Source organism: Panthera leo, chromosome C2, assembly GCF_018350215.1.
Source record: "Panthera leo isolate Ple1 chromosome C2, P.leo_Ple1_pat1.1, whole genome shotgun sequence".
NCBI classification, from domain to species: Eukaryota; Metazoa; Chordata; class Mammalia; order Carnivora; family Felidae; genus Panthera; species Panthera leo.
Window position 1 is genome coordinate 12421044 of NC_056687.1, and position 16431 is coordinate 12437474.

General features: G+C 41.2%; 1 protein-coding gene across 1 annotated transcript in view; it reads left to right on the forward strand.

The window, feature by feature from the left end:
- PAXBP1 (PAX3 and PAX7 binding protein 1) overlaps positions 1 to 10662 on the forward strand; it is a 34897-nt gene extending 24235 nt beyond the window's left edge. The window contains exons 15-18 of the mRNA XM_042954856.1: positions 287 to 353; positions 4587 to 4733; positions 6716 to 6870; positions 9481 to 10662. Coding sequence (XP_042810790.1) covers positions 287 to 353; positions 4587 to 4733; positions 6716 to 6870; positions 9481 to 9598 — 487 coding nt within the window. The 3' untranslated portion in view covers positions 9599 to 10662. The remainder of the gene's footprint in view (positions 1 to 286; positions 354 to 4586; positions 4734 to 6715; positions 6871 to 9480) is intronic.
- Positions 10663 to 16431: the final 5769 nt, after the last annotated feature.

Below are 16431 nucleotides of genomic sequence, written 5' to 3' on the forward strand. Positions count from 1 at the left end.
CTAAAGGTAGCTTGAAATATAAACTTTACCTGTTTGGTGTAAATCTGCAGCCTAAAGACACTAGCTCCGTGGAGAAATTGTTCCCTTAAGCAGAATAAAGCAAGTAATGCTTTTTGTTCTCCCTTTCTGCCTCAAAATATATTTCCATTTTCTTTTAAACCTATCTTCTGGAATAGTTAGTTGGAAATTTGAAAAGTTAATTCTTTTGTTCACCTATTTTACTTGTAGAAATCTTTTCTAGGAATCAGCACTTACAATATGTTTGCTCATGTCTCTTTTTTCATAGTGTCTTGGAAAATAAAAATTCTGGGCCTTATTTGTTTTTTCAACGACAGTTTTGGTCTTCAGTTAAGGTATGTGTCTCTGGGCTCTTCAGAAGACTTCAGATTTTGTTTGACTCCTATACTTTGAAAAGTAATTTGGTATTTGATTAAGTAACTCTATGGACTTAGATCGATGTCTGTATCCAAACTCCATTTTAAATTAGTTTTGTTCCAAAAGTTTATTCGGGTTTGATGTTTCCACACGAGAAGATGCATTCTGAGTTCGAAAGCAAGGTCCAAGCCAGCCAGCAAACTGCCTTGCTAAACCACAGTTAATTTATTCAGCAAGGAGAACACCAGTTACTTTTCGGAGTTGGGAAAAATAGCACTGAATGTGCTAGAAGTGGAGGCTCGTGGAGCTTTTGTAATCTAGCACAGTTGGTGGTAGACAAGTATTATCTCAGGTGCGATGAATCGTGAAAGGAGAAATTCAAGGAAGTAAGGGAGCATATGACAAGAGGCACAGAAACCTTGACTAGTGAGTCACAGAAGATCCTCCACCACCACTCTGAGGAAGTGGTATTTAGGTGATAGGAGTTGGCACTGAGATGAGAGACAGTAGCACACACTGGGAAAACTGAGAAAAGTCCAAGAGGGCTGGACTTAGGGAGGAGATGAGCTGTCCGGATGATACAGGCACTGTCATTTACATATAGACATGTATTCACCACCCAGATCAAGATGCGTAACACTTCTGCCATCTCCCCGAATCTCCCATGCCCCTTTGTAGTTGACACCATCCCTGCACCATGGCGACCCCTTCCTTTTTCTTGTCCTATGGTTGTCTTTGTAAGGGTGTCTTATGAATAGAATCATTTATGGAATACTTTTGAGTCTGGCTTCATTCACTTAACAATGCATTTGAAATTTCTCAGTGTTGTCATGTGTTATTGGCAGATTATTTCTTTTTTTTGCCAAGTAGTATTCCTTTGTAAGGTGAATATGCCACAAGTTGCTGTATTTTTTTTTTAAGTTTATTAATCTGTTTTGAGAGAGAGAGAGAGAGTGTGTGGGAGGGGCAGAGAGGGAGAGAGAGAGAGGCCCAAGCAGGCCCTGCACTGTCAGCGCAGAGCCCGATGTAGGGCTCGAACCCACAAGCCGTGCGATCGTGACCTGAACCAAAACCCAAGAATTGGATGCTTAACTGACTGAATCACTCAGGAGTCCCACTGTATTTTTTTAAATCCATTCCCCAGTTGAGGAATACTGGATTGTTTCTGGTTTGGAGTGATTATGAATAAAGCTGTAAGCATTTGCATACAGGTTTTTTCTGGATACGTAAGTTTACGTTTCGCTTGGGTAAATACCTAGGCAAAGCAGTTTTTTCAGATCAGCGATACGTTAACGTTACCCAGTTACCCCTCACTCTCACCACAGACCATGTCAGTTTTGGGTTGTTTTTCTTTGAAGTCATTCTACAAGATGTATAGTGGTGTCCTTTTAATAGTTTTAATTTGTATTTCTCTAATGCCCGATGGTGTTGAGCAGATTTTCATGTGTTTATTTGCCATTCGTGTGTGTTCTGTGGTGAAGCCTCTGTTCAAATCTTTTGCTCATTTTTAAAAAAATGTCTTACTCAGCTTTGAGTTCTGTATTCTGGATACAAATTTTTTGTCAGGTGCATGATTTGCAAAGAGTTTTTCTTTCCTAGCATGTGGTTTGTCTTCATTCTCTTAGCAGTTTTTCAAAGTACAGAAATTCTGTTTTGATTAAGTCCGGGTTATGACCGTTTCCTGAGTGGGTTGTGCTTTAGGTGTCATATCTAAGAGATGTTCACCTAACACAGGACTACAAAGTTTTTCTCCTATTCTTTTCATCTAGGTTGTTCTTAGATTCGGGATTTACATTTAAGCCTCCGATCCCTTTTGAGTTAATTTTTATATAGGATGTGGGGCCTGGATTGAAGTTTGTTTGTTCTAGAACTGTTGGTTTGAAAAGGCTTTTCAAAGGCTTCTTCTTTTTTAAATTAAAAAAAATTATTTTAATTCCAGTATAATTAAATACAGCACTATATTGGCTTCAGGTGTGCAATATAGTGGTTCAGCAATTCTGTATGTTCCTCAGTGCTCACTCACCATGATACATGCACTCCTTAATCCCCACCCCTCCACCTCCCCTCCGGTAACCATCACTCTGTTCTCTGTAGTTGAGTCTGTTTCTTGGTTTGTCTCTGTCTCTCCGTTGTTTTGTTTTTGTTTTTGTTTTTTTTCCCTTTGCTTGTTTGTTTCTTAAATTCCATTTATGAGTGAAATCATAGGTATTTGTCTTTCTCAGGCTGATTTCTTTCGCTTAGCATCATATTCTCTAGCTCCATCCGTGTTGTTGCAAATGGCAAGATTTCATCCTTTTTTATGGCTGGATAAGGCTCCATCGTGTATACACACATCTTTATCCGCTCATCCATCAGTGGACACTTGGGCTGCTTCCATAATTCGGCTATTATAAATAATGCTAAGGTTGTCCATTCTTTATTGAATTGCTTGTGTACCTTTGTTGAAAATTAGTGTGGGTCATGGAAGGGTTTTTAGCAGGGAAGTGACATGGACAGATTGCCATTTTTAAGTTGCTTTGGCTGTTGTGTGGCTAATGGTCAAAGCTGGGAAGAATAGTACTAATGAAAGTTTATCGTGTATGTACCACGTACGGAGCACTGTGCTACGTCCTGTATCGTTTATCTTGTCGATTCCTCACAACAGCCTGTGAGCTATTGTTTCCACTCCACTGATGGGACAGTTAGGCCCAGAATAACCTGCCCAGGATCATTCCTTTGTTCACCGTAGAAATGGGGTCTAACTCAGGCCAGTCGGACTGATGAGCAGCTCTTCTCAACCGGGTTCTGTGAAACAGTCACTAAAGCCCTGAGTCCTCTATTGTGCTAGATAGTCCTCTATTGTGCATGATTCTAGAACGGTATGTACCATCTTTGGGAAAATTAAATAAGGGGTCACTCAAATCATTTTCTGTAGGTTTTAGTTCTCTCACAGAACCCTGCTTGAGAAAGACTACTCCAGAGCATATGCTCATAATCACTTGAGTAACTGCAGGGTCCAGAAAGAGATTATGGCAGCTTAGATTGGGGGGTAGCAACAGGAATTGAGAGAAACGGGCAGAATGGATGGAGGTGAGGTCAGACAACTTGAGGGAGAGGGGAATAATGACATCCAAGCTCCTGGCCTGATCAGGTGGTTGGATAATGTTAACATTTATAGAGATGAGAAATATTGAGAAACTTGGAAATTTTTATGGTGGGATGGGCTGGGGACTCCCATTTTATAATAATGCATTCTGTCCTTTTTGAGGATGGTTGTGGGACTCACTTAAGCATGATTTTGAATGGAGGACATTTATCTAAGAATCGGTACTTGCCCAGTAGTACTTTCTATTATGATGGAAGATGTTCTGTTTTTCCACCGTCCTGTACAGTAGCCACTAGCTCCATGTGGCTATTTACATTATAATTTGCTAATTTTAATTAAAGCTTAAAATTCAGATCTTCAGTCATTCGGGGCAATATTTGGACCCTTTAAAACTGTTTATTAGTACTTTGGCAAGACACGGTCCACTGTATTTCATAAGGTGTGTTTTACTCTAGTTTCTTTGACTTAATTTAGTTGCTTAACTCCTCAATAGTTTCTCTTCTTGTAAAAAAAAAAGATCCAGACTTACAGAAACAGAGATCTGATTTGTGATTGCCGAAGTGAGGAGTCCAGGTTGGGGGCATTAGGTGAAAGGGGTCAAAAAGTACAGACTTCCAATTATAAGATAAAATAATTCTGTGTACGTAATGTACAACATGGTGACTACAGTTAATAATGTGTTGTATATTTGAAAGTTGCTAAGGGAGTAAATCTTAAAAGTTCTCATCACATGGGGGGGGTGCCTGGGTGGCTCAGTCAGTTGAGCATCTGACTTCAGCTCAGGTCATGATCTCGCGGTTGATGAGTTCGAGCCCCGGGTCGGGCTCTGTGCTGACAGCTCGGAGCCTGGAGTCTGTTTCTGATTCTGTGTCTCCCTCTCTCTCTGCCTCTCCCCTGCTCAGGCTCTGTCTCAAAAATAAAGATACACATTTTTAAAAAAAATTTTTTTTAAGTTCTCATCACATGGGAAAAAATTAACAATTAGGTGAAAGATACTACTGTGGTAATTATTTTACAATACAGCATATACTTCTGTGAAATCATTATGTTGTACACCTCATGCAATGTTATGTGTCAGTTATATTTTGATCTGGAGGAAAATAATTTTTTTTTTCTCTCTTTCTAGCTATTAGGGAATTTTCTTCAGTGGTACGGCATTTTCTCGAATAAAACTCTTCAGGAGTTATCAATAGATGGTTTATTAAATAGATACATTCTCATGGCTTTTCAGAATTCAGAATATGGAGATGACAGCATCAAAAAAGCCCAAAATGTGAGTTAAATGACACACATTGTAGTTTTTAAAGCATATAAATGAGAATGAATTAAGTTTCCTTTGTTTGAAGAGAGATTTTAGAATTTTAAGCAAACCCCTTTGATTATTGAACTTGGTGTAATGTTGACAGTCAGTCTGCCTCCCAGTAGTTCTGAACCCCCTTAACATTTTTTACATAAAAATGTGTATAGTTATGTTTGTATTTATTCTTCTTTCCATCTATTATGTCATTTTGTAGGTGTTAATAAAAGTTGTAATTTCAGGATAATTAATTTTTAACGGTTGGGTGAATGTTGTTTTGAATGTTATTAAAGAAACGGGCTCTCTGGTTTAAGAAATCATTTTAATATTTTTTCTGCTTTATATGTGGGGGTTACACATTCATTTATTTATTTTTTAAAGATTTTTTTTAATGTTTTTATTTTTGAGGGAGAGAGCACCAGTGGGGGAGGGGCAGAGGGAGAGGGGGACAGAGGATCCAAAGGGAGCTCCCTTCACACTGACAGCAGTGAGCCTGATGCGGGGCTCAAACTTACAAACCCTGAGGTCAACACCTGAGCCGAAGTCGGACGCTCAACTGACTGAGCCACCCACATGCCCCTAAAGATTTTATTTTTTTAAGTAATCTCTACACCCAGCGAATGTGGGGCTCAAACTTAACCACCCCAAGATCAAGAGTTGTATGCTCTATTGACTGAGCCAGCCAGGTACCTCCAATGGGATCTTTTTAAAAAATACTTTTTGAAGCAATTCAAAAGTTAAAATTGAAAGTGCAATACAAAGTTTTTTCCCTCAACTATGTCACAGTCAGTTTGTGACATGATAGCCGCCTGTCCCAAATATTTTTATGTCCGTTTCATATAGACAGGGATGTTCTTATACATAATTACAGTGTCACTGTCAACATCTTTTATCTGTTACTGTCACCTACTCTTTGAGACCCTTCAGGTTTTGTCAGTTATGTCCGAAGTATCACATCACCTGCAAAAGAAATTCCCAGATCATCCTTGGCATTTAATTATCATGTCTTCCTTAGTCTCCTTTAATCTGGAAGAGTTCCCGATTTTCCTTGGCCTTTATAAAGCCTCGACACTTTTAAAGATGATGTGCCAGTTATTTTGCAGAGTGACCCTCAGTTTGGCTTTGTTTGATATTCTCTGATGATTGGATTCAAATTCCGCATTTTTGGCAGAAGCTTTCCCAGACTTCATTAGAGCCCCTTGTTGACGTCTGTGACCTTATAGCATGTCGTCTCATTTTCAGGGAGCATTTTCTTGCTTTCTGGCACTTGCTGTTCCAGGCTCATGTTCTCCTTGCTTAGTGCCAGCTCTGGAATCACTCATTTTTCCAAGCATCGCTGGGTTCCTTAGTGGGGAACCTTCTCTACCCACTCGGACTGAATTCTGCTAGTACACTACCCTCTCCCCTATGGGGATCAGCCTCACCTTGCTTGAGTTTAGTACTGACACTGCCCTGTTCACCTTGCTTAGGCTCTTGCCCTAAGCTGCCCCCGCCCCCCAGCCTCTGGTACGATGCAGTCTGGACCCCACTCTGGGCCAGCATGGACGCCTGCTCACCGAGTCGTTCCGGATGGGGAGGCTTACAATATGATGTTTATGCCACACATGTTGTTATATCAAAAGCCGCTGATAAAAGGACAGTTCAGTTCACTTAGGGATTCTTGGAAGACAGGAAGGTGAAGCAATTGTGTTGTCAATATTATGTCCCTAATTAAATACTGGAGGTTATTTATCGTTTTTGAGTACCAATCTGTTGAAGCTAAAAATACAGATATATTCAGGTGTGTTTGGATAGCTAATGTGGGAAGTCGGGTTTAAGAGGATATCCCTTGTCAAGTGATTAGCTGTATGTAGTGCAGCAGCCTGCCTGCTACTTACGTACATTATACCCGTTGTCTGGGATCAGCTTTTAGACACTTTATTTTGTTCTGTTTCATTTTACATCTTTCTTCTTCATAGGTAATCAATTGTTTCCCCAAGCAGTGGTTCATGAATCTGAAAGGAGAAAGAACTATCTCTCAGTTAGAAAACTTCTGTCGATACCTTGTGCACTTAGCAGACACAATCTACAGAAACAGTATCGGATGTTCTGATGTGGAAAAAAGAAATGCAAGGTAATTTTTTGCGATTGTTGAATGAAATGGTGACCTAGAGTCTTTAGTTTTTGTCACATTTATTATGAAAATGTCTTAGAGTCACATTTGTATTTTACTTTAAATTGTGTACACTGATGTTGTATTGGCAAACCTACCAAAAACACATCATTTTCCATTTTTGTGTTTCACCTAAGCTTTTTTCAGTATGTTATTTATGACAGTAAGTAGCATCCCTAAGGAGATTGAATGTTTTCTCTGCCTCTTCCCTTGAAGAATTGGGGAGATTTCAGGCTGTTGGAATGTCCTGGATCTTAATCTCTGGGGGTTCGTTATATAGATGTAAACCCTCAAAAAGCCAGTCACTGAAACTTAAAGTGTATTAAAGATGATATGCCAATTTGGGGACATTTGTGTTCTGTGTTGAGTTTTTTGGTATCCATATCATAGACTGAAGGTCATCCCTCATGATTTTGGGGGAGCGGCTTGTACATATTTTTTGCCAGGGGTTGCAAAGAAGGAGTGAATAAATGAACCATTGTACCTTTTTGGGGACCTTGTCTTGGATGTTCCTGTAATTTTGGGACAAATCTCTAGCATAAAAAGTAAGAATAACAAGTAAATTTGAAAGAATTTAAAAAAAAAATTGTTTTTTTTTAAATTTTTTATTTATTTTTGAGACAGAGAGAGACAAAGCATGAGCAGAGGAGGGGCAGAGAGAGAGGGAGACACAGAATCTGAAGCAGGCTCCCGGCTCTGAGCTGTCAGCACAGAGCCCGACACGGGGCTCGAACTCACAGACTGTGAGATCATGACCTGGGCTGAAGTCGAACACTCAACCGACTGAGCCACCCAGGCACCCCTGAAAGAATTTTTTTTTAAAGTTTCATAAATTCTTCCAAATGTCACAGTTTTCATTTTCAGAATACATACCATTAGTCATATCCCTGTAACAAAACGTTTTTTCTCTTCCTTCATTTCCCTTCCATGGAAAAGAACCTTATTTTCTTAAAAGAAAATTTGCTATCTCTTACAATAAGATTAAAAAACCAAGTAGGCAGTAAAGGTTTTAGTGGTAAACTTCTTTCAGCAGGTGATTTTGATTTATATTTTAATTTCATCTTTGGTGTTGTTATTTCTTGGCACTAATATTTCTTCCCAGTGTTTTTTTGCTAGATAAGTCCTATTCACTTTTTAAACTTTGATGTGTGTATACTTAACGGTGTTTTGGGGCGCCTGGGTGGTTGGCTCAGTCAGTTAAGCGTCTGACTGTTGATCTTGGCTCGGGTCGTGATCTCAGGGTTCCTGAGATTGAGCCCTGCATGGGCTCTCTCTCTCTCTCTGCCCCTCCCCTGGGCACACGTGCATTCTCTCTCCCTCTCTCTCTCAAAATAAATAAAAACATTTTTAAAAAATAGTCTTTTTTGTTAGGAAGTTAAATATCAACAAACGGTGTTTATTTTTCTACAGAAAAGAACTTCAACAGCTATTGTAAGCACTTGCTGTGTGCCACACACCGTAAAATAAGTTCCATGTGGGTTACAAAGTTTTACAGATTATAATCCTTCCCTAAAAAGTGCTTGCTACAATTTGCAGAGGAAAAGAGACAGCTAATGTCACATTGTGTGCTGTTTCTCACACTTGGTTCAAATAAGTGGTCATTCTGAAAGTGGTTCCTGAATCGCAGCATCAGCCTCACCTGGGAGCTTTGTTAGAAATGCGAATTCTGGGGCGCCTGGGTGGCTCAGTCGGTTAAGCCTCCGACTTCAGCTCAGGTCACGATCTCACGGTCCGTGAGTTCGAGCCCCGCGTCGGGCTCTGGGCTGATGGCTCAGAGCCTGGAGCCTGCTTCCTATTCTGTGTCTCCCTCTCCCTCTGCCCCTCCCCCGTTCATGCTCTGTCTGTCTCTGTCTCAAAAATGAATAAACGTTAAAAAATAAATTAATTAATTAATTAAAAAAATGAGTGTCTTTAAAAAAAAAAAAAAAGAAATGCAAATTCTCAGGCCCCACCCCAGACCTACTGAGTCAGAATTCTGGGTAGGGGGCCTAGGGATCTGGGTTTCAGCAACCCTCTAGGTAACTTAGATGTATGCTAAAATTTGAGGGCTACACAGAATGACTGCTGGCCGGGGTGATAGAGGAAGCCAGTTTACTGCTTTCTTAGTGAATTTTGGTAGAGTGGAGATTATGCTGGGTTGGTGGATGGATGGGGGATGAAGACACAAATATGATTTGTGTTGCAGATATGATCTGAAAGAGCTCAGACCCTCGTTTGGGCGGGAAAGGGCGGCAGGGCTCTGAAAGTAGTTTGGCAGCAGATCGCTTTCTTTCCTTTCTAGCTGTGAATGATAGAATTGATCTGAGTGAAATTTGGGGGTGTTTTTGTTTTAGAAAGTGGATCCTTGATCTCTGGGCTAGTCCTTTAAACTATACAGTCTTTGCTTTTATATGGACAATTTTTTTTATATGCCATAGTTTGCTTATTTCTGTCTTCTTTAAAAATGTGTGCTTGAAAAAATGGATTGCAAACCTCAAAAATGGTCATAAAGTCAATAACAAATTCTCCTTCGAAGGCTTTTGTACTAATTAATGAGATGTTGCTGCATTTTTTTTTTTTTTTCTTTTTTAGGGAAAACATAAAACAGATAGTAAAACTCCTTGCAAGTGTTCGCGCTCTGGATCATGCTATGTCTGTTGCAAGTGACCACAATGTGAAAGAATTTAAGTCTTTGATTGAAGGAAAATAGATCTGTGAGACTAAAAAAGCCTGTTTGCTTTAATACCATTCCCAGTGTATAAATGTTGTATATATGTAAAGTTTCTTAAACTGTAAAATATTGATTCTTGTTTTAATACAAAGAACATTATTAATATTCAAGACTGTGTCCTTAAATGCAATTTCTTTGGAATGGAAGGAATTCACATTATTTCTAGGAAAGCCTGTTAATGTTTTCCTTACTGCCTGTCATACTTGGTTTACAGAAATATTTTATATGGTTATTCAAATTAACCTCTCAGTTAATTGTTCTCTGTAAACGATGTGTGCAGTGTAAATTGTGTAATTATGCATATATATATTTATACCATCGTGGAGTTACTTTCACACTGGAAATTTGTGGTGTTTTTCTACAGAGTAAGCCTTTTAACAACAGATTATTACTCAGTAGCAAGTTGTCTTAGGGAATTACTACCCTGTTGCAACAAAAGGGCTGGCAAGTGACTAAGTGTTCGTCACCTTTTGGTTAGCAGTTGCTATCACTGTAGCTTTGCTGCCTTAAAATTGAGAGTGGAGTGTGGACTTAGTCATTGGGTGAATGGAAACTTTCTTCCTTGAATCAGCATTACAGTCTAATGAGGGTTTAATATGAACTCTGAATAATATATGCAACATAGGTTTTTGAAAAGAACACACAGAAGTTTAACTTTGGGAAATAACAGCCCCACAAACCTAACTGCATGGTTTTGGGCTGAGTGTCCTGTCTCATTCATGAGTCTACCCCCCTGACCAGCTTACAAAAATACATGCATTTGAATTTTCGTAGTCTGTCATTTTATTTAAAATCCCACATATGTGAGTTATATATGCAATAAAGAATACGCCTTGCTGACGAGCTACACCCAGGCAATTTAAGATCCTTGGTCTTCTATAATGTTTATACCACATTGTAAATACTCAGAGAACTTGTTTTAAAGTTTATGCTTTCTGATTCTGTGATTTTCAAGAGGAACTTTTTGGAAATTAAGGACTATTGTTTGATAACTATATATGTAATTAAGCTTTAGCCAAGCATTAAATTAATTTTTAAATAGATCCTTTGTTGTATTTTGCTGGTGACTAATTTTAGTTAGAACATTTCATAGGACTCTGATACGGTGAGACTCTTAGCATGTGTGCTCTTGGTCAGGTCAAATAATTAGAATAGAAAACATGCACTTCAGTTTTATCTTTTTTTTTTTTTTTTTTTTTTTTTAACTTTTTTAGAGCTTGTTTATTTTTGAGAGAAAGAGAGCGTGAGTGGGAGAGGGGCAGAGAAAGAGGGAGACACAGAATCGGAAGCAGGCTCCAGGCTCTGAGCTGTCAGCACAGAGCCCAATGCGGCACTCAGACTCACGAGCTGGGAGATGATGACCTGAGCCAAAGTCAGACGCCCAACAGACTGAGCCACCCAGGCGCCCCTGTCAGTTTTATCTTTATTGTAGGAACATTACTTATCCCTGCATACTCATTCTGTTCCACAATAGTGGCCTTCTAAACAGAATTGAAATGAGAAAACATTAATTCTAAGTAGAATTGAAATGAGAATTTCAATGGAATCAAACATACAAACATGTACACATATGACCTGCACATCATTTGTGCCTTAAATTTGTGTTTCCAAACCCATTCGACTGATGGCTTTTCCTGTGTCTACTTGTAAGGACTCCTGCAGTCAGCTTTGAGACTTGTTATCCTCTGCAGCCCAGCAGGCTGTTTTGGTTTCAGGAATGGACTTGATTACCACACTGGGACCTTGACAGAAGGTGAACTTAACATAGACGTGTGCGTAAGGCAAGTGGCTCCCCTGTCTCAACCAGAAAAAAATTCTCCTGAAATGTCTAAAGGACATCCTTTCTTATGAAGGGAACTGGCAGAAGGTGAGTAGAGGGTGACATTTTAATAAAGCTAAGGGTTTGCTTTTTCAGTTTTTCCTTTTGGAGGAGTCTTCCGAAACAACTCTAGAATGCGTGAGAAAGCTTTTCCCGAAGGGAAGTTATTTTTATTGAGACCGTATAAACCCCAGTCATAAAGACTGATTGCTGCATTACACCAGTGCTGTTGGCCCCAACCCCCCATCCCGCTGTTGATGCTTGCATTCCTGCACACACCTGCACCTCTGCCCGAGGGCTTCCTCTGGGCCTGTGTGGCGGGCTGGAGTGTCCAGCAGCTGATGTCCCAGGGAACAGCCCTCGGGCAAAGAAGGGGGTGGAAAGAGAAATACCCAGTAGTTGGGCGCCTCTGGGGAGCAATTGCCGAGCTAGCAGTAGACGTACAAGAGATTATTGAGGGGGAGCGACAATAAGGGGGAAAGAAGAAGGGGATGGAGGAGGCCAGGGGAGCCTGAGAACGGAGATCATGGCCTCTCGAGCAGAAATGGAAGGAATTAAAGTCTCAGATACAAGGCTGACCGGGCCTCCTCAACCCAGAGTCTCAGCTCTGAGGAGTTTCAGGTCTCCAGGAGCTGCCCTTCGTCTCACTGCCACTCTGGCTCACTGATGCCCAGGATCTCCTTGCGGGACATGGGAGGGGCATGATTTCATGGCTACCAGGCCAACTTGTAATCTCTCAGGTATGTTCCATGTCATCCCCCAGAGGGCTTCAGTTGACCTGAGCCATTGTTGCCTGCGGTAATAATCTTATCACCCAGAACTGGCCCCAAACTACACAAGCCTCAGTGAGCACCTTTTCCTCATGAGACTAGACTAAAATGTAAAGCTCCCGAATTTCTTTAAAGCCAGCTTTATTGAGGTATGATTTTCTAAACAGTAAAGTCTACCCCCTTCAATTTAAGTGTATACAGTGCAGTGAGTTTTGATAAGTGCCTAATTTTGTTTTAAATGCTAATTTCTCTTGAAGTCATGAAATCCTAAAAAATGGCCAAATGTTGTAGAGCTCCAAAGTGCATTATGTAAGATGCTACTTCTGTCTGGTTACCAGAACTCCTCTCTGACATGGTGATACCCATATAGTAAAGGGACTTTTGCTATAACCACACTGTAACTGTAATCGCTGACTGTAACCACAATTTTGGTTTGTTGTTTCCAGTAAATGAAAATGAGAACAATAACTTCTACTTGTAGTAAGAATGAAGTATGACTGAATGTTTGGGAGACCTTCTGCTTTGGCAAGGCTGTCATTGTCCAAAATGCTTTGGAGACTGCCCTCCAAAATGGAAACTGTATGGATACCCGATTCAGTTGCTGAGAGTGGTTTCAGACTGCCTGGCAAAGGCAGACGGGCTAAAAATTGTTACCTGGAATTGGTTTTGATGTGCAATGTTGACTGGCCCCTGGCCTGCTTCTGGACCTTCAGGCCCCAGTAATTTATATTGGCTTTCTTCTAGGGCTGGGGCTTGGATGTTAACAATCATGCAGGTCACTGAGAATGCCCATATACAGTGGTCCTTAGTTTTGGGGCTCTTATTTAAAAAGATCTTCAGGTAAATACATTCTATATCCTGTGCTTGATGATCCAAAACACATAGTGAAGGGTGAAAGGTCTGACAAATTCTGTGGAAGGCATCCTAAGCCACTCTACAAAACCACCTTGCCCGTGAAAGCTGACCTTTGCATGTAACCTTAGGTGTTGAAATTCCAGAGACACCTGTTGCTTAGGGACCAAGATCCAGGTTGACAGGTGACACCCTCTAGCTCCCATCTCAGTGAGGTCGGGCCTTGCTGTACTGCTCAGGTCCTTTGATTTCCATGAGAATCTTGTGTGTCGTGAAAACAAACCCCTTCACTTGAGCTCCTTGGAGTCGGTCTGTTGTTTTGAAACGAAAACTTTTTGTCACACAAGTTTCTTGATGTGTGCATGAGCAGTTTTTCAGTCTTTGAAGTTTTTGTGTGATTTTATTTTCACAATGATTCTGCTCTCCAGCTGACTATATTTTCTACTTACAGGGTTTCTGTTTTGCCAAGTTAAAGTCTCCTTCTTCACTGATTGCCGTAAGCTCATGCACAGGAAACAGCTAATGCTATTTGGAACCTACTCTTGTGTTGCCCCTCAGGACCACTAGTTTGTCTTCAACAAGAAGCCACCCCTTTCTATATACTAATAGCTCTCTGCAGATCCTGATATAAAAGCTAAGCTAGCTCTGGTGTACGTAACCTGAACAAGAGTCTGTTAAAGAGAACTGAATGAGGCTGTTCGTATTCCCCAAGTTTGCCAGTTGTTTTCTAGCATTTTGATAAAATTCAGGCTGTATGGAAAAGTAGGCCCTACTACTAATTCGTGTTAAGACATCTGTCAACACTTTTTTTAAAAATGGCATTGGGGCTGTTTGGCTGACCTCAGGTTCTCTCCTGATGGAAAGTCACTTAAGTCTTAACATTAATTGTCTGTGGCTGTTGTAACAAGTGATCACAAACTGGGTAGTTTAAAACAATAGGGCTTTTCTCACAGTGCTGGAACCCGGAAGTACAAAATCAAGGTGGTGGCAGTGCATGTTCCAAAGGCTCTAGGGAAGAATCCTTCCTGCTCTCTCCCAGCTTCTGGGGGCTGCTGACATTCTTTGGCTAGTGGCCACCTTGCTCCCGTCTCTACTTCTGTCTTCATATTGCCTCTGTGTGTGTCTGGTTTCTCTCTGCCACTATAAGAACAGCTGTGATTGCATTTAGGGCCTGCCCAGAGAAAGCAAAATAATCTCAAGATCCTTAACTCAATCACAGCAGCAAAGACTTGTTTTCCCTATAAATTAACATTCACATGTCCCAGGGATTAGGATGTGCTATTTTTGAGCCTACCCACAGGCCTCATTGCTCATTTTGAAGGGTCAAGAAAGTGTCAGCACATCTCTGTGGGCCCTTAAGACCTCAGAAGTTTGTGTGTGCCACGTAACTTGTATTTTAAGTCAGTGCTCTCCCCTCCCAACCCCCACCGACGCTCTTCAAACCTGGTGAAAATTTGGCTATTTTCATGTGCTGTAACAAGCGTAAGTAGTAAGAGGGACAAGAAAAAGAAGGAATTACATTCTATAGAAGTCACTAGTAAAATGGCCTTTGAGTTTTCAAACCCTGGGCATGCTTATTCATGACTAAAATGATCCATTTTGAAAGGATTTGGAAAGGTTGTGGCCTTCTGACAGCTCTAGGAATGAGTCCTGCTTATCTCTCCTGCCTCCGCCCAGTTTATTTTGAAGAAAGAAATAGCAGTTCACACCCAGAACCAAGAAACTTTGACCTTACTCTCCTTAGTCCCAAATCAAAAGAAATCAGAAGTAGGCAGAACACCTGCTTCTAAAAGAGGCCGGTACCCACAATTCCCACTCTGAGAAGTAGGGGTGGGGGCGTGGGGGACTCCTCATTGCAGCCTCCCAGACAGGCATGATGGAAGTGAGCTTAGGTTTGGGGTGGGCAAGTTTGGTTTCTGGTCCCAACTCTACTTGAAACAGTAATTTTTTAACAACTTCTCTTTTCTGGATCTCAGCTGTCATAAAAAACAACTCCCAAGCAAAGTATTCAATAACATCAACATCTCTCCTGGAGCAAAATATCCTTCCATATGTTTTTCTGGTGCATACATCTGCCATGCCTTCAGGGCTAGAGAGGCATAACTGAATAGGCAAATAAAATTTCCATTCTCACCCACTCCCATCTACTTTTTTTCCGTCAAATGCAATCTCTAATTGAGATGGATTCTTCTGGAAAAAAAAAAAAAAAAGCAACCACAGTCTAGCAGTTTAAATTAGGTTTAATTCTGAGGCTGTTGTCAGTAACCACTACTAACATCAAAAACACCTTTTTCTAAGTAAATAGTACTAAATGAGAAATCCCCTCCAGTTCTCAGAACTAAATGTGTCTTTGCATCTCTCCTTCTAGAAAAGAAATGGCTTCTTTTTCTAACGAATTAGAGCTACTTTAGTATCCTGAAACCAGGGTGGGTCCAGCTTCTCTAAAATGGATGAAGAAATGTTAAATCAAGTCACATGACAGGGCCTGGAGGGGGAAATGACTTTGTGCAAGATAACAAGTTTAAATTCTGCTTTTGCTCCTAAAATAAAGGCAAGAAGGGGAAGAGGTAAAGAAAAAACAGAGGCAAGCAGAAACAGTTTCTCAGAGTTCTGGGTTCTTCAGGATTTCAATTCCTTTTGGCCCCGTTGGCTTTGACTTCATTTCCATATTTAGGTCTACTGAGTGGAAAGAGAATGAAACGTCCGTGGGACACACTGATATTAGCCATATAGCGTGATTTGTTAAAAAATCAAAAAACGAAAGGGTTAGGACGCCGTCCGTTATTAAATTGCGTGGTTGACGAAAGCTTTTCGCCATTCAGTGACAAACATAGTTGCCTGAGTACAGCCATGTTTCAACTCAGTCTTGAGGTCCTGGTTTGTGACATCCGAGTGTCCACCGTTTGCACAACTGAGCACTCTCCTACAGTGTTCCTGAGAGCTCTGGAACACGCCAGAAGAAAAGGCAGCCGACAGAGTTGTTCCAAAGCGGGCATTAGTTTTTCTTCTGCTTATCCAGACGCTCAGATGGGAACAGAGCGCTGTTGGCGTGGAGACACCATGGACAGCTCTTCAGGCGCCGTCCGGTTGGCCCTCCTGCTGACAGTCCCGAGCCCTACCCGCCCCCCCCCCCCCACCCCGGCCGTCAGGCCGGTGGGGGCGACAGGGGGTGGTCCTGACACTCATCTTGGGTACATCAATACCCGGTCCCCAAAGCTTTTCCCCCGAGTCCCTCCCTGGCGCTCACGGGGAGGGTTGGTAAGTTCTGAAAAGCCCCCGCGAGGGGGCCAGGGAGGCCGATCCTCCTCGTCCCCATATCCCCAGTGACCTGCAGCCGCTGCCCCGGCGGCAGGCCGCCTGAGGTGAAGGTC